Source organism: Chaetodon auriga, chromosome 5 (assembly GCF_051107435.1).
Source record: "Chaetodon auriga isolate fChaAug3 chromosome 5, fChaAug3.hap1, whole genome shotgun sequence".
NCBI classification, from domain to species: Eukaryota; Metazoa; Chordata; class Actinopteri; order Chaetodontiformes; family Chaetodontidae; genus Chaetodon; species Chaetodon auriga.
Genome location: NC_135078.1, coordinates 27,684,813 through 27,711,569, shown reverse-complemented (window position 1 = coordinate 27,711,569; position 26,757 = coordinate 27,684,813). Strand labels below are relative to the sequence as shown.

The following is a 26,757-nucleotide window of genomic DNA, read 5'->3' as shown; positions in this document are numbered from 1 at the left end:
CGCACAAAAAGAGTTATAGGTGGCCGGTCAGCTTGTCAGTCAGGTTGGGTGGTTTTTTAATCATTTCATCTTTGCTGGGGGGCTCTCCCGAGACCCCCGCAACGTTTAGCAGTCTGCGGCTCAGGACCCCGGGGCTCGTCTAAGCCCTGCCTGTATCCGTGCTGCCATTATTAGCTCTGCTCTCCAGAGCACGCCGCTCATCTCTCCCCTGAGAGGGCGGCTGAGAAATGAAGCGCGCTGGCTGGGCGCGGCAGCGGAGGGCCAATAGCCCGACATGGAACAGTAATTACTCCATTGATATTCCTCACACAATAACACTGTCATCTCTCATTTGCATAACCTCGCTCGGCTCGCCACGGCAGATGAATGCATATGATCTTGTCAAGAGGCTGCAGGAGTTTCGAAGGCGTGTGAGCGGAGGGGTTTTTCACCTCCTCCTCGGTGCCAGGTTTGTTTCAAACAGCCCGGATAATCTGTTTGATTATGATTAAGTTTGCAGAATGAAAGAGGAAACCACCTTTCAACTGTTCTGTATATACAGAGCTCTCCGGCTCAGCTGTCTTTGTGGTATTAGAACATAAACAACAAAATGGAGAGAGGAGGCTGCTGTGGAGCAGGTTTGTAACAGTGTGTGTGTGTGTGCATGTGTGTGAGACTGCCTGAGAGAATGAGTGTGTGTGTGGGGGGCGAGGGGGGGGTGTCAGCGGATGTCATAGGGCCCTGTCTCAGTCCTTGGTTAATGGCCATTGGTCATAGGCTGTCTCCCCTTTATTTCTTTTGCTCTCCTGCTCTATCCTTCCAGGTCTCCCACTGGAGCAGCGCCCTCAGGCACCGCATCATTTATTGCTGTCAGGAGTCACAGGGGAGAGGAGGGGGAGGAGAGGAGGGGGGGAGTGCAGGAGGAGGGGAGACAGGGAGAAGATGTGCTGCAGAGAGAAGCCAATGGAGGCGATGGGGAGAGGCAGGCACGCTAGACTGTCAAATCTCAGCCGTTGAATATTTAATGGAGCCTGGAGTGTTTATTTAGTTAGCCTGTCGATTTTTACCGCTCTGTCAATAGCGGCTCCCGTGTAGCCTGCTGATGATCTTTAGTGTCTCTTCCCCCAGGAGAGGCCAGGCACTAAATGCAATTATGGATTTTCCTGCACCGCAATGTGTTTGATATTTTTACTGATCTAATTTGCAATCTGGTAGTTTATTGTTTGGCATTTTAGTGGCGCTCAAGTGGCGAGGCAAATTTGATTTCCCCTCATAATTCTTTATAACTTCATTAATGCTGTTAGCACATTGGCACAGATCTTAAATAAAGCTAGAGAATCATTGCATGGATGAATGCATTCCTCATTTTATTGTCTCCATGCCCCATTCTTTTTACTGATTCTGGTTCTAATTAAAAATCATCCTAGCGGTGTACTGTCTTTGTGAAATATGAAATCATAATCGGATTTGAATGGCTCCCTTCACAGAGGCATGCGTATTCAACCGCACGCCCAGATCTGTTGTGGGCACCGCGAAACAGAATCAAAACAACTTTCTTTCAGTGGCATTCAGCAGCTTCGGAGACAAACGAGGATATTAGCAGCAGAGCAACAAAAGTAACGGAGGCGAAATAATGCCGGTGATTGTCTCCGAGAGAGACAGTGTGGCTCCACGTGTGTTTCTGTAGAGCCGTAGGATTTCCAGCCCTATGACGGATGTGTTAGTTAGAGGGGCAGCATTAGCTGTAATGCTGTTAGCATGTAGCCGTGTGAGTGATGTGCTAGTTAGATGCCCAGCAGTAGAGCTAATGGTGTTAGCGTGTTGAGCCTTCAGAGGGATGCAATCGGTTAGGCTGTGATGGATGAGTGTCGTGCCGCAGAGGCCTGCAAGCCTCCTCATTCGCCAAGCTGTCAGCTGCTTAAGTGGACGTGCACAATTAGTGCCGAAATCAGAGACTGCTTAATCTGATGGCAGGCTTAACGTTCAGTCGGAAAAATGGCTCATCTAGCTGGTGGTGAGTGAATGATGGCGGCTGCGAAAAGACGAGTCAAAGCAGCGAAGGAGAGACGGGCTGATACGCATCTCTCTCATTCAGTGTTCCAGCAAATGTACAGTAAGTCGTACATGATGCTGAGACTTGGTCTTGGTTGAGGAAGCATTGATAGAGCAGAGCTTCATCCCACAACGCCGCTTCCTCTCCGTTTCGGGCTGAAATTAAATTACCTTTGTACAGACTGATTGTTGTCATCACTCCTGCTCATCGCCGCTGAGTGAGTGACAGATGACGCATGTGTCATAGAAAGCACAACACACATTCCACCTATTCACGAATCACTGAGCTTCCAAAACAAGCAGGAAGTATCAAAGTCCTGCAGCTCTGCCTCTGTGATCCGCAGCGGAACCTGTTCTCATCCGCCGCTCTGCACACAGCCACCAGGCCAGGTTAGCAGCTGGGCCCAGACTCAGGTGCTGCTGCCATCAGAGCCAACTGCTAATCACATTATTGTGTGTTACCACGTTCATTCTGCCTCGATCGAGCCGTGAATCTGAAGAAGTCTCGTCGATTGTTGGAATAAAATAAGTCAGGTATCTGTAAGTTCGAGGTTCAGATCACCTCCAGAAGAGTAAAATCCCTCCGAGCGCTGAACTCTGCTCTACGAGCTATAAATCATGAGAATCTTGATTGGGACTATTAGCGTTTCTGATGACTCACTCAGGAAAGATGTGCTTTACACCAGAAAACATGCTGCTTTTATTTGCAGTAATCCCTGCAATTGCTACTGTGACGTCCTGCTTTGAGCACAAACTTTTATTTTGCACAGATTTTCCCGACAGCAAAGATCCCCTCTCTAATTGCGGACTGTCATCAGATCAGCTGCAGCTCTCGCCCTTCCCCTCTTGCATCTCGTGCGGTTTGAGAAGAGCACGGACCCTCTCGGCCAAATCCAAACGATACAAGCCGAGCCGAGAGATGTTTGCACTCCGGCCGTGGATGAAATTCATCGTCCTTATCAGCTGAGATGAGAGGGGGAGCCAGGCCGAGGAGGATTTCTCTCGGAGCAGGAAATGTCATTTCTCTGTAATAGTTTATGATTCATCCTCCACCTTTGACTAAATAATGAGGGATGACAATTAGAGCGGGCCATGGGAGTGGGAATCAAAGGCTGAGATTCCCCTTGGCAGAGTCAGGCCTGTCTGAGTGCGCTCCAGCAAACTGGATCCAGATGTCGGGCTCCGTGCTGCCACAGAGGCTGCTGCCGCCGCAGCCACACAACGGGCTCTTTCTGCCAGCCGGCGGCCGGCCGCTCAGCCAGCCGGCAAGCCGGCCGGCCTCTCTGCCTCTGTGCTCGCAAACACGACAGGAGACTCTCCACAGAGGCCCCGCTGCAGATAAAAGAGCTCCAGCTCGCAGCCCTCACAGAGCCAAGAGCTGCACAGGATCATTTCTCTGCATGCTGTGATTTATCAAACCCTGGCTTTGTGTCTCTGTCCTCTCTTTGTCTTCCCCCGTCCTTTCATTTGTCTCTCTCTGCTCACGTGCACGTGGGCTTGCTGGCGGAGGCACATGTTAAAAAGCAGGTTTGATATTTCTGCAGGTTGCTGTGAAAATGTACATCGACAGATATGAAAGCGGTTTCTTTGTGCGTTAGTTATCGTCCAGCCGTCTTTCTGGTGCAGATCGCTGCTGATCTGATGTGTCTGCTGGCGGAGCCGGTGAGGGGGGTCGGCTGTTGTCAGTCAGCACGGCGGCTGAATCAATGGTCCGGTGTGGCAGAGAAAAGGCCAGCAGAGCGCTATTGATATGTTTAACAAATTAGGCCTGATGACGGCAGGTGTGATTGTGAGCGCAGCTCTGGGGTCAGCTCGTCATATGGTGGCTAACAGACACGATATTGCTGCGTGTCCTGATCTCTCCATTCCCTCACAATGGCATTAGGGGCACCCCAGGGAAATAAAGAGTCCCACTCCCCTATCCCCAGTGCTCTTCAAATTAACTCCCCAGAAGGTTAAGCTCCCTGATTCATAATTATTCAAGCCCACCACCACCACCGGCCCTCTCCACATCCACTTCCCAGCCCCTCTCCCTCTCTCCCTGCCACTTCTCCTGAGTGGCACTTGGCTTTTTGTGGGAAAGCCCAGGAATTAGATTAGCTAAGCCTGACCTGTGAGCGTACAGCCAGATGACGGGAGCAGGATTGGACTTGATCTCTGCCTGTCTAGCTGTCTCTCTATTCAATCTAGCTGTCTGTCTCTCATACGGTGTGTTATTGCTTGTGAGCGTCCCTATGGATGAGACATTTTCAGCCGCAGCTATTCTGCAATTGCATATATAGCTCTCCGAGGAGCGGCCAGTGTCAAGAGTACATCTCACTTGCATGGACATGATTTGAATGATGGGAGGTGCGATTGGCCTTCAGTTCTCCCTTTGTGGCCTTGTGGCAGTCTCAGTGCTGGTCTGCTCATTAAATAAGTGCCAGCATCAAACAAAACACAGTGACTGTTGGGGAAGACAGAGGGAGAGTCTTTCCACAGGGGCCAACGCTCTAATGCGCTCACGTGATTTCAGTTTGAGCTTCTGCTCTCACAGTATTATTTTTTCTTAATATCTGTGATCTTAAAGAGGAACGCACTCTCCTGTGTTCCTCCAGCAGTTTCATTTGAAATAAAACGCAGCAGGATTATCCACTTTTTTTTTTTCTGAGCTCACTTAGACTCACTGGAAAACAGAACCTGAGCAGAGAAACAGAACCTCAAACGCTGATTAAATCCAAAATCCACCCGAGAGATTGATCAGCCCTGTGAGTGGGTTCTTTGCAGGGATGCAGGATTATAATCTGACTCCTGAGTCGCCACCAAAAGATGCTTTTCCCCTCGGTGCTTTGATTTTTACCTGCTGCTCAGGCTCTGCAAGATCAACCATTAATAGCTGTCGCGCTTCTCAATCAGTGCAGGAGTTCTGTGGAGCCTCTGAAGTCAATTGGGTTCCTCTGGAGGCCCAGGTAATGTAATGAGGGACCGCTCTGACTGAGGGCCGGCTCCTTTCTCCACAATCACATAATTAATCTCCTGATTCTACCACTCACCGTGTCATGACAGATACGTTTGTGTTTGGTGCATAATGGTGAAGCGCTGTGTGCTGCCCGCTCGCCTCTGTTTTGGAAAACGGTCATAAAGCCCGTTCCTTTACGGCCTACAGAGGGTTCGAACAAAACAACACTCCCTTTGGGCCCTATTAGGAGACAAAGAGAAACACACACACTTCTCAAGCAGGTAGCCTAATAATATGTCTGCAATTTAGATAATGACTGGGAGTGAGATAAACTGAAGTGTGTATTACAGGTAATTGGATCTGCAGTGTGTTGGCTACCTAAGCATATATGGGGTTGTGTATTGTGAGCTGCTTCTTCAGCTTACAGGGGGCACGAGGACGAGCTGTCAATGATAAGGATTGTGAGGCTTTGTAGCACGTGGAGTAATAACGGCTGATTTGAGCTGTTTTTTCCGCCCACGCCCTCAGACATCATCAGAGCCCGAAGCAAATCAGAAGTGGCTTCGGATATCTGGCCCCGGACGCGGCAGACTTTACATCATTTCTCCTCAGATCCCCGGCTCTCGCGAGCACGTCCAGTTAGTCGGAGGATGACAAATACAACACCCGGGGCTGTCAGAATGATCAAGTTGAGAGAGTTTTTTTCTCCAAGGTGAAGCCTGGAAAAGTTGGAGCCATAATGAGAGTTGTCAAGCCTGTGAGGTGAAGCGCAGAGTGCAGCGGGCGGCGGGAGCAGCGCGAGGGGGCCTTTGGGGGCCTGGTGGGCCGGATCTCCTCGGCCTTTAAAGAGATTACCTTGGCAGTGTAAGGAGCAGGTCTGCCCACGGGGTTTAGGGGGAGATAGGCCAAGTAGCCCATTACCAATACTGCAGAGGACCCTCACAAGCTTCATTAATAATCTGATGATGAATCACTTTAATTGGACCTTTATAGCTGTTGCCTAATCCCAAATCCCATCTTCTCACCTCCATTCTTAATGGGCTGGTAGTTTGTTTTTATTTCACACAATAATATTTTTTTTAATTGATTAAGTTTTTATTGCCTATTTCATGAAGGATGGCCGGGATGAATAGGAATTGTGACTAATGTGACGACTCTTTAACAAAGCGCTGCCTTCGCTCAGAATGCTTAATTTGCACTCTTCTTCTTCTTCACACGTGTCCATACGGTTCAAAGCGGCGCCTGTTTTAAGACTACACACAGGGTCAGATTTCTCCCTCTCTTAATTAGATGAGGGATGGTCTAATTAAATCAAATTCATTATCCTCAGCTCTAGAAATCAAGAGGCTCTATTGGAAATAAGGTTAGGCTCCCCCTCATCCATCATGCCCTAACTAACCAATTTACAGGCCAGCCTTTTGCATGAGGCATTATTACCTTGTCATAAACACTTACCTTTAAAATCCTCGAATCAAGCCGTGATATGCTAAGCTTTTATCACATTAGTTTGTGCTACTGTGTCAGCCTCTTTCTGCCTAAGATAAAGTAGGCTCCCAATAATTATATTAGCCACATAAGGCAGAGACAGTGCAAACGACTGCTATTTAAAGCTGGCTGATAATTCTGTATAATTAAGACATAGTACAGTTCCTCACGCAGAAGAGGGATCGAGGGCTTTTCTGTGGCGAAACAATGAAAAACACAACAAACAGCTCTGCATTCAGGCGTTTTTTTTAAAGCAAAAGAGATGCTAGAAACTGAAAAATCCCATTTCTCAGTGAAGGCTTTCGCTCTCTGCCTCGGCTGCGTGTTAAGCCTTCGCGCCGTTAACTGTACACTTGGCCACAGAGCCTCATTCCTGCAGCTGTGAGTCACGAGTCACTCTGCGTCCATTGTCTTGAAAACACAAAAAGCCACCGTCATGATCATTCTGAGCTCGACTGATCTATCTGAGCAGATGAGCCATTCATCATACGGCTCCTCTTTGATATTACTGATGCCAAAAATGATTAAAATGCTGTATTTTAATAAACTGTCGCAGCAGCGCTTCACAGTTTATATCTCTGCATATTTATATCTGATTAGTGCAGGTTTAGCATGTGAATAGTCTGCTGAAGATGTGAGAATGCTGTTGCTTAAAATTTATACCCGTCCACCATCGGGCCACAAGCCCTTTAAATGCGGCGCGGCGGTGGAGCCATATTCTGAAACACATGAGGCCTGTCCTCTGATCTGTGTTGGAAAGTGAATTAGTAAGCTCCAGTCTAAAGCCAGTGATAGCAATGGGCCGAGAGCAGTGATTTGTTGGCAGTGTATATTACAGCCCACGGTCAGGGAGGGGGGGCCACAGAGTGTGTGTGTGTGTGTGTGTGTGAGGGATAGGACAGGGGGCCTTATCACTCAGTGTTTACTCACAGTAAATTGAGTTGAAATAATAGTCTTTCTCCGAGGCCAAACAATGGAGCAGGCTGCAGGCCGAGGGCCCGGGCTGGTGCAGAGCTGGCCTGCGCCACTTCAAAATGAAAGGCTGAGCCCGGGGCCATGAGGAGGAGGCACGGCGGGAGCGGGGGGCCTTTATGTGGACGGCTACACCAGTCGCGGAGCAGACACCCCTCTGACAGGCACCTGGGTAGGACAACGGGGGGAGAGAGGAGCGTGGAGCTGGGGGGAGGAGGGGGGCGGTGAGGCCTCGGGGCTCTGTCATTAGGTCGCTGGTGGAAAGGAAGATGAGTGCCCCGGGGACAGAGGAGCGACAGGTCCCGGCGGGACAGCGAGCGCAACCTCTCAGTCCCCTGGGTCTGCGTGGGGACTGGTGGGACGTGTCGCTCTGTTAGCCCCCCCCCCCCGCTTCAACACGCTCTTATAACCTCTGGCTATGGGTGAGCTCCAGGAGTCGGACCTGCAGAGGGAGCGTGTGCGAGCTGAAAGAAGGAGGCGCAGGGAGCATATCCATGCAGACCCTCCTATGCCATTGTCTGCGTATGCGTGTGCTTCAGCTGCAGCTCAGCTCTGCCTCTTCCCCTTCATTTATCACTCTGCAACGTAAAGTGCTGCCACAGCGTTATAGAAACAGCTGCTTTTTTCAGACGGCTGCAGAGAATGGGCTGCTCCCCCGCACACAAAGACACTCCTGGACCTAAAGAGAGTGTAAAATTGGAGGGTGAATGCAAACCTTTTTCCCGGCTGAGAGGGCTGACCACGGGTGTCACTGCGGCGGGAGACATTGTCATCGCATCTGAAGACAAATACGCCTCCATGTCGGCCCAGTCGTGTGTACAATGAGTGGCAGGGGCACCGATATGCATAACCACAGCTGCTGCTGCATCACGCTCTCTTGAGAATTCATGAGGCGGTTTAAGCAGGCCTTACACGCATGACTCATGTGAGGCACCTGTAACTCTGTGAGCTTCATTACAACACAGTGTCCGTTTATGAAGCAAAGCAGAGGTAAAACAGACGCGTCAGTTCTCTGTCAGGGGTCATAACGCGGTAAGTGGAGGGCTGCGGTAAGGCCGCCTAGTTGCAAGCGCCGCAGGGCCGTGCAGATACAGTTGGGTTCGCGGGGAGAGACGTGCCGTGCCATGCTTCTCCATTCCATTCTGTGCCTTAAAGGCTCCACGTGCAGGAAAGGGAATTCTGTCGAACCTGTTCCCTTCCAACTGGAGAGATGAGATTTTACACTCCGCCAAACACATGACAGAGAAATGCTCGCTGTGCGTATGTGTGGGTGTGTGGGAAAGGCAGGGGAAAGCAGAGAAAGGGCATCGAACGAGTCCTCTGCCAGACCACCTGGGGCAAAAAGCATGCTTTAAGACATGAGCTAAATAGTTTCACAGTAACATTAGCTGCTACGATGGAGAGAAAATTTCCCTTTCAAGATTAAACACACAAACACACACATGCACAATGCAGGCTGCAGCACGTCCACACAATTCATTTATTGTTCTTTTAGGCTTATTTGTACCTTGTGTGGAATGTATATCATAGATAACAATGATGGAGTGTCATGTGCTGCAGGTGTTTTCTAAAAGCTAACGCTAAGAGTAAAACAATGGAAGGTTTCTGTGACTGTGAGCTCGCGCTGCTCCGTACACATAAAAAACACATTTTTGCAAGAAATTGATAACAAGCAGCATCAGAAATATTGATGAAAGCAGTAAATTTTGCAGTATTTTTTTAAGTGTACATGCACATCTACCTTTTCACATCCAAGTATTCAGATTCCTTAGTGAAAGTAGCAGTACTGCAATGTAAAAATACTCCATTACAAGTAAAAGATCAGCTTTGAAAATGCTACTTGAGTAAATGTATTTAAAGAAATATATGGCTCATGTTTATATTATAGCGTTGCATTAAACAGTGTTTTATTGTACTTGATGGAGGTAACGTGTAGTACTTTATGAGATCATCGTGTTTTTCATCTTAAGGCTGAAAACTGCAGCTGAAGCGGAATAAAAAGCACAATAACGTGGCATTAAATGGAAATAATCTAGTACAAATACCTCAAGTACAGCGCTTCAGTACTAGTTAGGATCCACCAGTGGTCACTGACAGTAGAACAGCCCAGTTTTAAAAACATATTTCAGATTCTTGGTCCATGTTTGTGAACGACATCAGCAGAAATCAGCGTCTAATTTAAATCAGAAATAAGAATCAGTGCTTGTGCTTTCATCCTGAAAACACATCAGGTCAGTGAATGTAATTGGATTACTTGTGGCAGAGCGTCAGCCGTGTGCAGGTCCGTGCTTTCATTGGCTGAGGAGAAGCCGAGCGACCCGTCTGTGTTAAACACAACGCGGCTCTTCAGTGGATCTCTCCATCATTTCTTTTATTCTTCTAATATAAATTCATCACGTTTATGTGTGACCCGCTCAGCCGGGCGCTCTTAAATCAAGCCAAAAAGGGGAAGAATGCATAAAAAAATAACGGCGGTGACGCACAGTGACCTTTTCCTCTCGCTCCGCCCAAAGATGGCTGGGATTCGTAGGTGGTCTCGCTCATGGAGCTGACGGTCTTTAGTGAAGCAGCAGGTTTTCGGTGTGCTCCGCGGTGTGTGTGCGCCCCTCTGTCTGTTTGACACATTCCAACACCGCACCCCTCTCCACGGCTCCTGACTACCAGGCCGTGGCCATGGTTACAGCCATACATCCATGCCAGCCCTCCGCACTCAAAGACATATTTGTTTGGCTAGTGTAGCTTCGTTCCTGACAAAAAAACACAGCTTTTTAGCATAACACCTGCTAATCTTGGGATTTAGCCCTTTGAAGAGGATTGCTGATCAGAAATTCAAATATATTATTTGAATGCTAATCTGAATGTTAATCCCTGGCCCCCGGGTCTTAAAGCATCCTGTCTTTCAATAACAATGTTTATTTTTCATTTGCTTTGCCTTTTTCATTTTCCCTCACCCCCCGTCCCCCTACCCTTTATTTAGCTCTGCAGTCTGTTCCCTCGTGGATACTGAAGGTGGACTCATCTTTCAGAGCGTGTGTCCATGATTTGGATGCTCCTGTCGATTGTTATTGTTCGCTTTGATGAGACTTTAAGGTGAAACGCTCTGAATCGACGGCTTAATTGATGCGTCCTGCCTCGATCTGCCAGACGTCACCTCCTCGTTTTAAAACTTTTGCTCTCCCAGTCTCAGAAGAATCCATTTCCATGCACCTTTATTCTATTTTTGCAGCATTTTCATTACAGTTCCTGTTTGTTTTCCTCTCGGTTTCCTTCTTACTTTCCTAGATGTTATCTGCACTGCAATGTGCGCGAGGCTGAATGTTAGCAGCGAGAGGAGACGAGCTCCAGGCTGATCTGGGTCTTCTTTAAATTATGTTTTAATTCGGATAAATAAATGCCGAGACAGAAAAGGAGAAGATAATGAAAGCCGGACCAGACCAAAACATATACATCCTTATAAAAACCGCCACTGCTTATTGACTCATGTGAGTGGTTAACATGGCGTGCTTTAGCTGTAATGGCCGACTGGTCGTCCTCAGCCGGCCAGCAGGCTCGGCCGCGTTCGTCCTTTGCATGTCTGCTTCTATAGCGCTGACTTTTGTCTCAGTTAAGACGCAGAGACAGAGAATCAAGGGCAGTGGGATCACAAACACACGAATCCGGATCTTGTGAACAACGTCTAATTCCTGGTCGCCTCACATTCTCTCCCTCCAAACTAATTTCGGGCTTAGACTGAATCTCTGTTAAGTAAACAGAGCCCCCTCATACAAGCAGCCTCCATCACAATGATCTCCAGATCATCTCTGCCCATTAAAACCTGGGCAAACACTTTACTTCACACCAACACACTGAAGACTGGAGGAAGAGAAGAAGGGGAAACACACAAGGGCTTTTTTCACTCCTTCCCAGATTGTCTCTCTTTCTCCTTCGCTACCTATTAATCCACTATCTTTCAGGCCTGGTAAACTCCTCAAGATGGACATTGCTTGGTTGAGGGTGGAAAGGGGTCAAGCTCCGCTGGCCTCTGCACAGAGCTGTGGAATTTTTCATTAGTGCACAGCTGGGTCACAAGTGGCTCCAAAGCCGTCTTAATATTGTGTAGGCCCACAGATTAGGAGCGCAGAAAAGAAGCCAGAGCGTGATGCTCTCCTCCAGACCCTGTCTTTGCATATTTGCAGACTTGTGCTTTAGAACACCTCATATTACTGTTTGTTTTATTTCTTAGACCCAGAACCTCTGGGTCAATAGTAATTATAAAGCCCTCCAATCCAAATGTTGTTTTTTAACCATTCCAGCGCTGAATCTGTAAGATGAGTCCATTTATTTTCTTACAATAAAGAAAAGTATCTGAGCTTCGGTCCGAGCGTCTCCTGCTCCACGGTGCGATCTGCTCTTTGAGAGGTTTTTCTCATTTCGACGTGAGATCGTGATTGTTTGGATTTCTCCTTATAAGCATCGTGAGTGGACGTTAGCTCCTGAGCAGCGATTCGTCGATTAGCTGAAAGCTGTTTCGATATTCGGTTGATCGTTTCAGTCATTTTTCGAGCTAAAATGTCAAATATTTGCTGCTTTTCTTTCTCATTCATAATAGCAGATGAAGACGCAATTTGACGGCGTCACTTTGTGCTCTGGCAAATTCAAATGAGCGTTTTTTTTTTTTTTTGTGGACATTTTCTAGTCGTCAAATCAATGTGCAGATGAATGGTTAGCTGCAGCCTCACTCCTGAGTCCACCTCTCATTAGACACAAATAAAAAAGAAAGCTTGTGTATCTGTGGGCAGTTACAGCAGCCATAGCTCCATACCATGTGATAGCCATTACACTTATTGTAGCCATCACTCTCCGCGCTCCCCCAGCTCTTTCAGAAGCGGCGATCACTCACGGTGGCGCTTCGAGCCGGCCGGGCCCTTAATGGCGGGCTCTGCTCCACCTCACGCAGATTAGCTGGGAAGGGGCGGACAAACAGAGCCCCGGCGATGGAATTATAAAAAATATATAAAATGGGTGCAGATGATTTTACAGGTGCTTTTAATGGAGCCGTCCGGGGACTTGTGCTCGGCTCTCGGGGCACCGCGTTGTAAACGTGTCACGTCTCCAGCAGTGATGGCCTTTACAAACGGCTTCACTTACCGGAGTGACAAAAGGCAGAGCGCAGCGCTTCAGAGCAGCCCTGTAATTCACCGTCTTCTCATTTATTTGGTTAAGGATCAACTCCACTTTGAGAACAGGTAAAAAATAAGCAGGAGAAAAAGCCAAAATACAAAAAAACATGCATCTCTACAGGCGTCATTTCCTCGCTGGTGCTGTTGCTCAGAGTATTGTTTGCTCTGAGCTCTAAAAACTGAGCCTAAATGCAATGTTGCACTCATTTTACATACTCAGGAACACCAGCTGTCCAAACAGCATCATGTGTGCCTGCCTGCTTACTCTTGTATTTAGATGTGTACTTAGCCTCCTCTGCTGCCCAATACACTGTCCTTTTCACTCCATGAGCTTTGTTCTACCTGTGTGGCTGGGGAGGATTATTTCCACGCTGTTTTCCCAGTGACTCATTAGCAGGCACATGTGGAGGGGAAGCGTCGAGTCGCTCGCTGCTGAAGGACAATTCTCGGCATGCCGCTGTTGCTGTTGGAGCTTCGCATGAACACGCAGCCTTATCTTATCTATTTCTCTTGTCTCGTTTAGTCTGACACCAACATGGTAGACTGGTCAAAAATCATGAAGGATATGTGCACACGAACGCCTCGTCCTCTCCAAACTGTATCTCAAGTGTTGAGTAATCTGTGAAGCTCACTGCCGCTGCAGTGAGATCATTTGAATAACGACTCGAGGGTTAGGATTTCTTTGTGCAGCTGTGCAGTGCAGCGTTATGTGCAGATATGCCTGGGACGTCTGGCCGGGGACTCGTCTGAGGAGCCGCACATTCCAGCACATAGGAGCTCATGCTGCCATAGAAATAAAGTGGCCATATTTATTTTCACAACAGCGGACGTGTGGGATAGACGATCCTGGAAGCGCCTCGCTGCAGACTAACAGTAACCAGTGTCTTTTTACAGATCCGCCATAGATCTGCTCAGCGGCTCTTACTAAGTGCGCTCCCTCTGAGATGCAGGGCAGGTGCATATGCATACGCTAACACATCGAACACGTCTCCGCTATTATCTTCGCTATGCCAAGTGCAATCAGCTCGTCTCATTCGTCCCCTGTGAGCTCGCAGGCAGCCGGTGCGGCACTTCGGTGCAGGGAACAAGCAAACCCTGTGGCCAGAGCTGTGTGATGAAGAAGGCACCTTTGGGCCATTAGTGGTGTACACATCTCCCGTTAATGTGTTTTACTTTTACCTGCTGGGAGTTTAATTAAAAAACAAAGAGCCTCAATTTAAAGGCCATTATTATGCTAATGTAGTAAGCACGGGATGGTGATTAAGCAGCTTTTAGAGCTGACTGGAGCTGGCCCCTGGGAGCAGAAGGATGGCACTTTTTATTTGGCTTCATTACTCTCCATGAATCTCTGCTCCAAAGAGAAATGCTGATACTATGAAACAAGGTCAGCTACTGAGATCATTTATGGAGGCAGCATTATCGGCCCCACTCTTTCTGTGCTGTGCTGCTCGTGCAGACTGGAAGTTTGTTTGAAAATCCTCCTCGTGGACGAAGAACGGATCAGGCCGTGCTCTAATTTACGCACGCACGTCACTTTCTTTTCTGCTGAAAATCATCTGTCCTTCTGCAAGCAATCAAACACTTGTATTAGCTAACTTCAGGTTGCTATTTTTAAACCAGTGTGGTCAACATCTACTGTCTGCTGCTTGTCGAGGACAACAGGACCGTACATAACAAAGTAATTTTCATGATGTTGAGACAAAGTTGAAAAGGTTTGCCTTCAACATCTGGGCATCAAATGTTTTCCTCTTGAGCTGAAGCTCTTCATACTGTTCCTAAGAGCTAATTTTCACATACTAAGACGTGTCTCCTGAGGAGCACTTCAGAGACCTCCGCTGCCTCTGCGAGACAGATATGTTTGTTGTCTTTCCAGACAGCAAACAGAAAAATTTGGATGAGGAACGAGCCTTTCATTCATTAGAATTTGCTGAAATTTTCTCCAAGGCATGTGAAAACTTTGAAGCAACAGATTGACTCTTTAAAAAATACTCTTTCTTTTAAATCAGAGGCACTCTTATATTTATCAGCTGCCTGTTAGCTTGATTAGCATTAAGAAAAAACAGCTGGCCTGGCTCAGTACAAAGATCACAAAATCCACCTATTAGCACCTCCAACGCTCACTCAGTAAGACGTTTTATTTATTTAATTCTTACAAAAAACAAAGTGTAAAAACGACGAGTTGCCGTTGAACAAGTTGTTTTAGCTAGCTTTAGAGGTGATGGCAGGCAGATTTTGTTAGCTTCAAACAAAGCCAGGCTAGCAGCTAGCTATCCAGGCTTAATGCTAAGCTAAGCTAACCAACTACCCTTAAATTTACTGGAAAGATATGAGACAAGAAAGCAAATGAGCATAAGTCACAAAATGATGAACTATTGTTTCCACAATCAGTTTCTTCCTGTTTTCATTCTAAATGCTAAAGCTAATGGTTGCTAGCTGTAGCCATGCATTTAGCCAGCAGTGCCAGTGAATGAATGAGCGTGTTTCCCCCAAAGGAAGATATCCTGCTCAGCTCTGCTCAGAGAAAAGCTGATTCAAGGCGAAGCAGCTAAAGGTGGAAATATTACGGCCGGTCGCTCCACACGCCCTCGGCCCTGCCCGGCGGCCCTCGCCTGACCTTCCTCCCGGGCCTCATCTCTCACCTCGCCCGTGATTGGCACGGCCACAGGTTTCCTGCTCAAACACGAGAGCCCATCTTCAAAGTAATAGCTTACAGCTGCTGCCTGGATAATCCTCATCCCCTCTGTCTTTGAAGGGATGCGGTGACATAATAGCCCCCGCTATTCTTCCCTAAATTGTTATGGTGTTTCTGCGAGTGTTGTTCAATAGCAGAAGGGGAGTAGGTGAGACTGTTGCACATGTTGCTAAATCTAGCATGATTATCAAGCGCCATAAGCAGCTCCACGCTCTCCCCCTCCCCCCCTCGCTCTTATTCTTCTGGGTTTCTTTTATCCCGCCCAGTCCTCCTGATGCTTATCACTGCGGCAGAAGCATTAAACGTAATGTCTGTAGAAGGGAAATCATTGGCAACATGTGGTGAGAGCTTAAGATGTTGTCACACTTTAAGTTGCCTATAATCTGTTCAAAGGGAGGCTGCATAGTTCTCCAAAGTGCCTGGAAAAGGGGGGAAGAAGAAGAAGAAGAAGAGGAGCAGCAGAGAGGCCGAAGCCTCTCAGCTGCACTTGGCTCGGCTGAAGTGTTCATCAGACAAAATAACTGTCGCTCCCTGTTGGCTTTTGTCTTCTTCATAATGCTCTTTTTTTTTTTGTTCTCGTCTGTGTTTTTTCTGCGTTTGCTGAAGACACAGCTCGTAGCGTTACAGGCCTCAGCAGTGTGATAATCTGTCACGGCGAGGAGAAAACCGTAGATCAGGTAGGAAAGAGCAGACGAGGGATTACAGGTGCGTGGACTCAGGATTAAAAAGAGGGACGTAATGATTCCTCCGGGACGAGGCTATGTGCTGAGACGGGCTCTTTTTTCATTTATGAGTCCAGTCCTGGGGAGGCCTGGGTAAATATTGACAGCTCTCTCTGCTTGAGATGCGGCCATTGATCCACACGGGAGGGTCTCGTCGCTTGATCCGTGCGCTCAGGTGTGGGAGGAGGGAAAGTCGGGTTGTCGTGCTGGTGGTCTTCTTTGTGGTCTCTTTTAAACACAGACTGGCTTAAAGGTGCTGATCGGGCTGCCCGTGCAACACCGGGAGTCATGTTACCCAAACAGCCGAATGTGACGGGTCAGCGGGATCAAGTAGAGGCAGAACGAGGGAAACGATGGACAAATCACTTCAAGTCTGATTCCAGTCACACCTACAGCGCTCTGATACCTTTACAGAGACGCTAACGTCATCAGCCGCTGTTGAGGTGTTTTTCTATATATAAAACCATCATTTCCATCTGCTCCTCCGTCTCCTGTTGGCATGCCGGCCCACTGGCCTGCTCCTCAAACCACTAATCAGGTAATGTCGGGGAGGCTGAATGGCGTGCCTCCCCCTGGTCAGCCTTCACTGCTCACACAGTGGTGTTGTTTTAAAGAGCATTCTTTAGCAGCTGAACTTGGAAAGGTATTAAAGTGGGATTAGGCTCCTCCACAATCCACTGCTTGTGTCATTCAGGGAGTTTGTGTTCTCCTCTCCCCACTGCCACCTCCCCACTCCTCCTCTGTTTGATTGTGGCTAGCCGCAGGAGTGGGACTGACTGTGCCTTTCAAAGGAGAGGGGTAGGGTTAAATCCCTAGTCCACTGCTCCCTGCTAATTCTCCTTGTTCCTTAGAGAAGGATTTACTTCTGCTGCCAGCTTCTCAAAGGCCTTCTCTGCCCATCCGAAAAGTCGCCGTTGCCTTCCTGTGGAGGTGTGGTTGCCATAGAAGGGGCGTCATGCATGGCTATTCCATCTGAACCCCGCTGAGAATGGGGACCGGGGACTGAAAACAGGCAGAAAGTCCGGATTAGACCCGGGGACAAAGCAGGACAGGAAGATTCCAGAAGGGACGAATAGGAATTACAGCAGCAAAAATAATGCAAAGTGACAGAGAGGGGAAATAGAAAAATAATGGCTTACAAGATTAGACCCGGCGAGGAGAAAGAAGAAAGGAAAGAGGGTTGAATGAGAATGTTTTCATCTAGATGAGAAGATTTGAGAGAGCGGTCGTAGGTGAATGCGGACTCCTGGACGTATCAAAACCGCGCTAACAAGTCATTTCCTCAACTTTTGCTCTCTTTCTTCGCCTAAGCCGGCAATCATTAGCTAAACATGAGAGCCGGAGCTGGGAACTCGTCTTGACAGATTCATCACCTCTTTTCCCTGATCCCAGCATGTAACGCGCTAATCCCTCTAAAAACTCGAAACAAGTGCCTGAATATTCAGTTTATCTTTGCAGGACTGTGTCGAGGAGCGCTTCTAACTCGTCAGCAGCGTTTCGGTTTCAGCGTCCAAACTTTGTTTAGGAGACAGATCCAGGTTGTCACTTCCACGAGAACCCCGCTTGTTTGAGAAACATGCCAAATTTTCTTTTTCAGGGGATTATCCTGGAGCTTTTTCCATAGTTGAATAATAATCTTCTTAACTTATTGTAATAAATGAAAGATTAAAGGATTTTATGAACCCTGTGAGCGCCAGTTCCTGATATCTCTGTTGTTTTGCTGCTGCAGGATGGTTAAAAAGAAAATGAGATGCTCTAAGTGGCGCTTTCTGCGCCGGATGCAGGTGGCGATTTGGATCAGAGTGGATGAAACCTGCACAATAACCAATAATCCACTGATGTGATGTCATTAAGATGATCTGATGAGCAGAGGTGATTATTTTACAAAGCTGCATTTACAACAGCAGAGCGTGCATACAGCTGCTCACACGCATGCGTTTCCACGTGTGAACACACACACACACACACGCACACACACACACACACGCCATATCTGCACTCAATCAGCACCTATAACAGCATTACCATAACAAAACCATCCTTTGGTTTCCCTCCACTCATATTTACACATTATATTCATCACTATCGCTCATCCCTGTCCCGAACCAGCAGATGATGTCAATTGCTCCTCTTGCTGCCTCCCTGCCTTGCACAATGAAATAGATGTTCACCACAAATAGATAGGCGGCTGCCAGCTGTCTTCCAGACCAGGGCAAACAAAGAGGCCACTAATAAATCCAGCTTTACGGCTGGACAAGATCAACCACACTCCCTGCCTTCTTGCTCCATTTAATGTGGCTTCTTCTGAACAACAGAGAACAAATTAAATGCCTCTCAGTCACCAATAAAACAATGCAAACATCTTCCTGAAAGGATATAAAAGAAGATGGAGGCGTTGTCTAGGAAATGGTGATAGAGGCAGTGTTGCACCATAGAGGCATGATATTAGACAGTAAGATGAAATATGAACAGAGTGGAGGGCGGCCCAGTAGTCTGCCATGAATCACGCTCTCTGATATGGGATCTGATGCACGCGGGGCGTCCTGGCTATGAGAGAAATGTGTAAAATGTCGGCAAAGACTTGATTGGGGTCATCAGGGTTTGGTGATCACTGCACTAGAACGCCATCCAGCCTCTTTTGTAGATTGGTGAGGGGGTCTGGGTGCCCATGACTGAGCCTGCTTGGAATGACGCGGGGCTGGACCCACCCTCGAAATTTTAACAGATGAGCTGCTGCCAAAGGAGCCACCTCCTTGGCTGCCCACAGGACCAGCAAGCCAACTGGACTCTTAATCAAAGACCCTTGATGGGGCGAAATGAAGCCACACAACTGGCCAATGAAAGCGCCTAAAGCGGGTCTGTGTAACTGCTGCTACGCCAGCCGCTGTGACAATTACAAGGTGGCGGTAAATGGTGACACACAGTGTAACACACAAGGTTATATCTGTAAAATAAGTGGATTCGCTTTAAGAGAAATTGTGTGTTAATTTAAAGTCATTTCCCTTTGAAGCGACCCTCTGAACAGCAGCCAACGTGGCTACAAGTGGGAGTTTTAGGATGATGAAAAATGTTGAAACTGAGTGTAATTATAGCAGAAACACAGAAGAAGTTTAAGATCTAATCTAAATATAAAGTTTGCTAACATTAGCCACCATGAGATACTGGTCATACCAGACCAAAAAAGGTTATGTCTGCAAAAATAAGTGTATTAAAGCAACCCTTTAATTTTTGGTCAACAGCAGCCACCGTAGCTACAAGTAACCTCTGTAGGGTGATTAAAAAAATGCTAAAAGTCAATGAGCCATCACTATAATTTTATAAGACCTGCACAACCTATCTGAAGTATGCTAACATTAGCCGCCATTAGCTGGTCATACCACTGAAGGCTGTAGCAGCAAAAACCTCTGAATGTACTGTAGAAGTTACACAGTGTTTCCTGAACAGCTGAATCACCAGCTTCATCTTTTTCTCTTCCTCTGCAGGCTGTTTGCCACCAAATGCAGCGGCTGCATGGAGAAAATCGCCCCCACGGAGTTCGTGATGCGCGCTCTGGAGTGCGTCTACCACCTGAACTGCTTCTGCTGCTGCGTGTGCGACCGGCAGCTGAGGAAGGGCGACGAGTTTGTCCTGAAGGAGGGCCAGCTGCTCTGCAAGATCGACTACGAGAGGGAGAAGGACTTACTCAGCTCGGTCAGCCCCGATGACTCAGACTCAGGTGAGCCCTCTGCACCCTCGCACACAAGGGTGAGAACGGCACCGTGGTGCGACCGTCACATGGCACCGGGGTGTTGTATTCTGTGTGCTCCGCCCCATCACAGCTGTAGCCAACGCAGACGTCCACTGTAATGGATCTGAACTGCTTTTAGTCTTATATTAAAATGTGAATTTGCCCCTAAACTGGTTTCCAGATCGTTTCCTGGGAGATTTTTCAGATCCCGCATGCGGCCCAGGCAGTAAAAACTTCCAACAATGCTCCATCTGCAGCTCTTCAATGGCTGATAGCGTTCTAATTCAAGCAGGGGGCGTAGGTTTATGATACAGTAGGAAGTGGAAACAGGACGAAGCCAAGCCACCCTGTATTAATGGCTCTCCATGCGTGGGCAGGGTCTGGTGCTGGAAAGAATTAAATCACTGTATCATGGTGAGTGACAGAGGGATTTGGGGCCTTTCTGCAGAAAGCCTGCTCCTCCGCTCTTATCAGCTCTAGTGTTCCTCGCCTATAGCCTCCACACACAATGAGGCATCTCGCCAAGCCTCACTGTTCACTACCATCTGGCTCACATTTAGACATGCACAAAAGCGGGGAATTTGTCAAATACATCTGTGCCTGTGTCAACTTTTGTCAACTTGTGGGAATATTTGCTCGGCGTCTTCCTCCGTCGGTTGTGTCCCGGCGTATCGCGCAGGCATGTCTTTGTGCACGTCTCCGAGTTTCAAGATGGAGAAGACATGAGCAGAGGTTAACCTCAGCATGTGGCAGATGAAGTGCAGGTTTGCAGTGGAGATACTTATCAGATAGCAGGAGACGCTGAGCCATCCTCACAGCCCCGAAATCGCCAGGATTCATTAACAGCGCCGCTGCTTTCCATTTGGAAAGGCGTGTTTTCAGCCACGTAGAAGGATAAACGATGTTTTTATAATTCGTTCATTTATTTTTCATGCTATGTTTACATAGCTTTGTGGCCTTTGTGGCAAGTCAGGCTGAAATGCGTGAGTCACTGCAGGATTTCACTGCATTAACTAACATCTTTCATGGCACAATTATTCAGCAAACAGCGGTTTAAACTACATTAAAATTAGAAGGAAATGCAGTTATGAATCCATTAATTTACACATAATAGAGGATAAACTTTGAAGATACAGAGTCAGGTTTCACATTGTTTTCATGCTCTTTTCAGTTCAAAGAAATTAAAGATCCTTGCGTTTCATTTCAGAATTACTGACTCGTTGTGGGAGAGTATTGAGCATGTAGTTATTGTGTGTTACTGCTGCAAACAGCAAACAGGCATTTCCTTAAAACTGGAACTCTAATAAAACCAAGATATTATTTTGTTTTAATGGCACATCGTAGGATAGAAGCATAAAAATTACACGATTTTACTACCCAAAACTGTAATATCCTGCAGCTGATGGTAAAAATGTGCAGTCCGCTCTGAAATGGAGCTGAAAACTGGACTTGCTGTGTCATGGGAGATGCATTTCCCATACGTACTCGTGTTTCCTGTTTCATGTTGCACTTGATGTAGTGTTCTTATCAGAGATTGATTTAGTGTAAATCAGACAAAGCTGAGAGCAATAAATAACCAGTGACGCGGCGTCCAGTTCAGTGACAAATGTGCATATTTCACTGTGCTCTCCACCGGCGAGAGACGTAGACTTCTGTGCGTCTGATCGTACATGTGGCCTTTTCCTTTTGTAATAAATTGATAACAAAGTATCAGAAACACATGTGTCTCCTTTGATTATGTACTTGTGGTGTGTGAATCTCCCAGAAAATGGAAGAACAGAAATATATTTATCAGCAGACTGTCACTGACTAAAAGGGCGTAGTCGGTTCAAGCTTGTGCTGACGATACAGAAAAATGACTCCCTCTGCAGAGAAAAGTGACGATGAGGAGTTGGACATCAAGCCGGAGAAAGGCATAGGAGGCCAGGGGAAGGGGGATGATGGGAAGGATCCCAGGAGGCCCAAAAGACCACGAACCATCCTGACCACTCAGCAGAGACGGGCCTTCAAGGCTTCCTTTGAGGTGTCCTCAAAACCCTGCAGGAAGGTAAGACAGCCCAAATAAAGTGAGCAAACCTTTTTTTTATGTTCCCTGCTCTGCATTTGGAGTGAGGGATTTTTAGATGCCGACCGCGAGCCCTACAGTAGTTTCACAAATAAAATTCTCAAATTAAAAAAATCTCCCCCACCTCACAGCTGAGCTTTGAAGTGGCGAGCAGCTTTCTGTTCTGCGTTAGCCGCGGCGGGCTGGTGTAACGCAGCCCGCCTGCACCAAATGTCATACTGAGATAGCAGAAGGGCCTCCGCGGCCCCGGCCCTCAAACAGGCGCTGCGCCCGGGCCAAGGCTTTGAAGAGGCAATAACCAAGAGGTCCAAAAAGACCACTGCATTCACTCAGCGTTCAGCTGGAGTCAAAGAGGCTCTGTGCCTGCTGGATATGTGGAGGAGGCCGAGCTTTTCAGTCTGCTGTGAAGTGCTTTGTTTTCTGCTGGGATGCTGCAAATCTTCTGTCCCGGTGGTTTCAGGTGAGGGAGACGCTGGCTGCGGAGACGGGGCTCAGCGTTCGGGTGGTGCAGGTGTGGTTCCAGAACCAGAGAGCTAAGGTGAGAGCAGCTAACAGTGAATTAGCTGTTGTGTCTGCATTCAACAGCCTTGTTCCATCTTAGAGTCCAGCTAATAAATCACCACAACTATGTGTGTTAAACTTATCACTGCATTCCTTTCGCAAATGTTTAAAAAAAAAAAGCCTGAGGAGTTGCAAATCTAGCTCGCTCTTGCATTAAATGTCTACGCCCTCCTCTTCTCTGATTGTTATCTGGTGAAGAGCTTTGATACTTGACAATGAAGTGCTCTCAGATACAGATTTTGTGCAGTTCATTCGAGGGTGAACAGCGAGGAGCATCCTTTTTAAATTAAAGAGTGCATGTTAGTTTTGGTGGCTCCTCACAACTTTGACTCCTTCCTTTCAGATGAAGAAGTTGGCAAGAAGACAGCAGCAACAACAAGAACAACAGAATTCTCAGAGACTCGGCCAAGGTACGATACCGCACAGAGCCTGCAGCACGACGGAGGCCCGCCGCCTCAGAGCGCGTTCTCTGGGAAGCTTTTTACTCACATTTAAAGCCCCCTTTCCCTGAAAAAGGCTGGTTCACTGTGATGAAGGTTTCCACATTAAATCTGACCTAAAACTTGTATGTAAGAGCATTTTTCCGACATAACAACCAGAAGCCAATCAGCCCAGTATGAAACATACACACATTATGTGGAAACATGCAGTATGCATAGAGTGTGGAGGATTTTTTAGCGAACTAGTTAAAGCAGAGAATTGTCATTAAACATGTGTGGAGGGGTCTTTAAAGTCATTGCATTGGATAGTTTTAAATGTTGACATCAAGCTAGAAGCCGTGCATGACGATGCTAATCAGTAATATCATCAGAGCTTCTTCTCTTGTCGACGCTACGTTGCACGATATTGAAATGTGTTGTGAGAAAAGGCCTCATAAATTCAATAATTACACTGAGTGGCAGATAGCAAATACATCAGTGGGTAAACAAGAACGCTTCACATCGGAAGCAAGACAGACATTCTGTGTGGAAGCCAAATGAACAAAGTTGGGGGGGGGGGGGGGGGGCAGCGACGAGGCCGCAAGAGTCCCCAAGAGAGCGTCTGTGAAGGGGATTGTGGGAGAAGAGGCAGGAAGGACTGCTGTAGGTTTCCATGGCAGAGACGCAGGCGAGCGGTCCAGGCATGTGGAGGTGATTCTCGCCGTCTCACCAGAAGCAGACTCCCTTTATTTCAGTCAGCGTTAGTCTCTTCGCTCTGGCAGTGGAAGAAAAGCCTCAGATGAGCTTGCGAAGGTCTAAAACTACCAGACGCTCGGCCCCACCTGTCTGCGTCCACGCCCTGCGCGCTCATTCTCTGACGGCTCTCCCCCGTTTCCACCCCGCAGAGGTGATGTCCAATCGGATGGAGGGGATGATGAACTCCTTCACACCGCTGGCTCCGCCGCAGCAGCAGCTGGTCGCCATGGATCAGAACGGTTACAGCACAGACCCGTTCCAGCAGGGGCTCACCCCCCCACAGATGCCCGGGGACCACATGAACCCATATGGTGAGCATTCGCCAGCCGCCCACTCCTGCCCTGAACACACACACACGCCTGCCCCTCGATCAACCCCACAGCTCCCCGGTGTGTTCGGGCCCTGATTTAAGCCGCTCACACACACACACACACACACACACACACACACACACACACACACACACACACACACACACACACACACGAGCAGCTTCTCCTCCCACATGAGACAACACAAGCACACCCATAACGCCATTGTGTTCTGAAGTTCATTTCCAGATCTGTTTAATATGGTTTTAACTCCCCGCCTCCAGCTCCGAGACATGTCCTGTTACTGATGATGTTTTCCACCGGCGGTTAAAAACATGTGGTCAGCGTGGACGGCCGGAGATAAAGTGCCGTCCGAGCGGTGATTGAGGGCTGCGGGAGCTAATGAATCAGAATGAGAAAACAACAAGTCTCTGATTTCTGGGTGATAGAGGGAAGAATTAAAATGCAAACAAGGATGGAGGGGAGAAAAAAATCAGTCAATCAAGTATTAGTCCACAGGATGTAACTGGAATAACACATTTCTAAGTGATGTCCTCAACAAGCCCCAGAGGGACCATTTCCTGAAGTTCATAACTTCCTTATAATTTGCCTCCATTTAGTTCTTCTCGGTAGTAAGAACCCAAATCCCCCGTCTCATCACTCTCCTTTGGTTTGGGGAAAAGAACAATATTGGCAAGGCATTAAAAGATGTGTCTCAAATCACTGTCCCCATTTTGTGCAACACTATCATTAAGATCCAGAGTGTAATAAAGTTAACTATTCCCTCCAGAGAAATAACATGTTGAGGTTTTATGAAAGGCGGAAACAGTTGCTATTAACCAGATCTTTTAGGAGGATGCCCCTTGTTTACATGCGCCCTCGTAGACCGCAATTGTCCCAGCGAGGGCAGCAAAAAGTGAGCTTTGATGATAACCAACAAAACAGTTCTCCCAACTGTGATGACACACAACAGCAATTTCTCAAAGCGACTATTAGTAATTATGATTTCCCAACGCCGCTGTAAATCTCACATGTAAGCGTGCGTTGATTTCAGATGGGGGTTTGTTTTTGAATGACGCCTCTGCCACCGAATCCTGACGCCTATCTGCGTATCGCCTCTCCGCAGGTAATGATTCTGCATTCCATGACATAGACAGTGACACGTCTTTAACCAGCCTCAGTGACTGCTTCATGGCATCGTCGGAAGTCAACTCCATGCAGGCCCGCGTGGGGAACCCCATCGACCGCCTCTACTCCATGCAGAACTCTTACTTTGCGTCATGAAAGAGAAGAGCGGCCGACGTCAGCACAGAATAAACTGCCCATCTCAACCTGAAGCGCGATGGCCAGGAGTTTCTACGCTAACACGGACCCGGCGGAGGAAACGCCTCCTGGTTATGTGCTGAAGCTTACTCAAAGATAGTAAAACCACTTGTTGTAGGACAGTGAAGATTCCTGGGGAAAAAGACTTAAATATTGTTAGAGATTATTCGGTAGGATTGCTTATCTGTCACAGGAGATATTACTCTTTTCTTTGTTCACTTAAAGAAAACAAGTAGATATTGAAGCCACTTATTACACACTCTCAAACCAAATAACACAGTGAATTTATACAGTGCATGATCAAATGTAAACTAAAACTTTTTGTAAGCCCCCCCTGGTTAAGATGTGGTGTTTGGACTGTTTCTTCTTTACACTACATGGATTTCCATGTTCACCGTTAGCATTTTGATCACTTTCAATAGGTTTAGATATTGTGTTAATAGTAAATAGGTGCAGCATGTCTGCAAGAGTGACTGTACATTTGTGTATGTATGAGAGTTTGTGGTGAGAAAGAGTTGTTTAGAGGAGAAAAGAGGAGAATTCAGTGGACAAGCAGGATCAGTGAAGTGTAAATACTCTCCCCAGGCAAATTGGATGTGCATGTTAAAAATGGAAAGCATTCTATTTATTTAACTATAACAGGCTCTTGAAGGTGCATATTAAAACTGAAAAGCTTTATTTAAAAAGGAGAGCATTTTTTTGTTGAGCAATTAGTGAGTTCCTGAGTGTCACAGCTCATCTGTATGCCTTTTAATATGAAGATTAACCCTTTTGTTTCGTTTTTTCTTCAGCCAAGCTGTAAATGAGCAATGTTGCTATTTATTTCGTACAGACCATAAACCTTTTGTTGTCATTGTCATATGTGCATTCTCAAAATGTTAAAGTTGCTAATTGACCAAAGTTGACTGGTTTGATGAATAAACAATGTCTTTCTCCTGATAACATTAAATAAATGCCATTCAGTGATCATTTGGTAACATCAGCCTGATTAAGTAATCTCAGCATTCAGTGCTACAGTAATTAGCACATGCTAACACACTAAGCTACTATGGCACACATGGTAAACACAGCTACTAAACATGCTGTGTTAGCATTTTCCTCCACATTAGCATGCTGTTTTTAGCATGTAGGCCGCAGCCTCGTGCGCGGATGTAGACTTGTTGTCTTATTTGCAACCTTGCTGCGAGCTCATTTTGTTCACGAGGACGCTGAGGTAGAAGCATGTGCGTGTAGTGAAGGTAGGTCAGAGAAGAGTTCAGGTGACATACCAATACAGCTGCACGACTAGAGAGCGAACCCCACCTATAACCTCAGGGCTTGTCGGGGCGGCTGCTTGGAAGTACCATCTGGGTGCTCCTTCATCTCTCTGACAGCTCCTCAATGTGGCCAGGCAAGCTTCCACCCACTGTCTGTGCGGTCATGTGACCACGCAGGTAAACAGTGCCTTTATGACGTTCCGCACTACTATGACTCAATATATTCCGACTGATACTCACGACAGGGTTTAATAATCTCGGCTGCTGTTCATGAGCAGAAGGAGCACATGAAATTGTCAAATGTGTGAGGATTTAGAGCATGAGCGCGCTGCGGTGTGTG

At 47.3% G+C, this 26,757-nt stretch overlaps 1 protein-coding gene across 2 annotated transcripts in view; it reads left to right on the top strand.

The window, feature by feature from the left end:
• The window catches only part of lmx1bb (LIM homeobox transcription factor 1, beta b), a 44,169-nt gene extending 18,039 nt beyond the window's left edge, over window positions 1-26,130 (top strand). For both annotated transcript variants that reach the window (XM_076729772.1, XM_076729771.1), the window contains exons 5-10: window positions 19,482-19,714; window positions 21,598-21,773; window positions 22,252-22,329; window positions 22,696-22,762; window positions 23,677-23,838; window positions 24,965-26,130. In XM_076729772.1, the coding sequence (XP_076585887.1) occupies window positions 19,482-19,714; window positions 21,598-21,773; window positions 22,252-22,329; window positions 22,696-22,762; window positions 23,677-23,838; window positions 24,965-25,122 (874 nt within the window). In that variant the 3' untranslated portion in view covers window positions 25,123-26,130. The remainder of the gene's footprint in view (window positions 1-19,481; window positions 19,715-21,597; window positions 21,774-22,251; window positions 22,330-22,695; window positions 22,763-23,676; window positions 23,839-24,964) is intronic.
• Window positions 26,131-26,757: the final 627 nt, after the last annotated feature.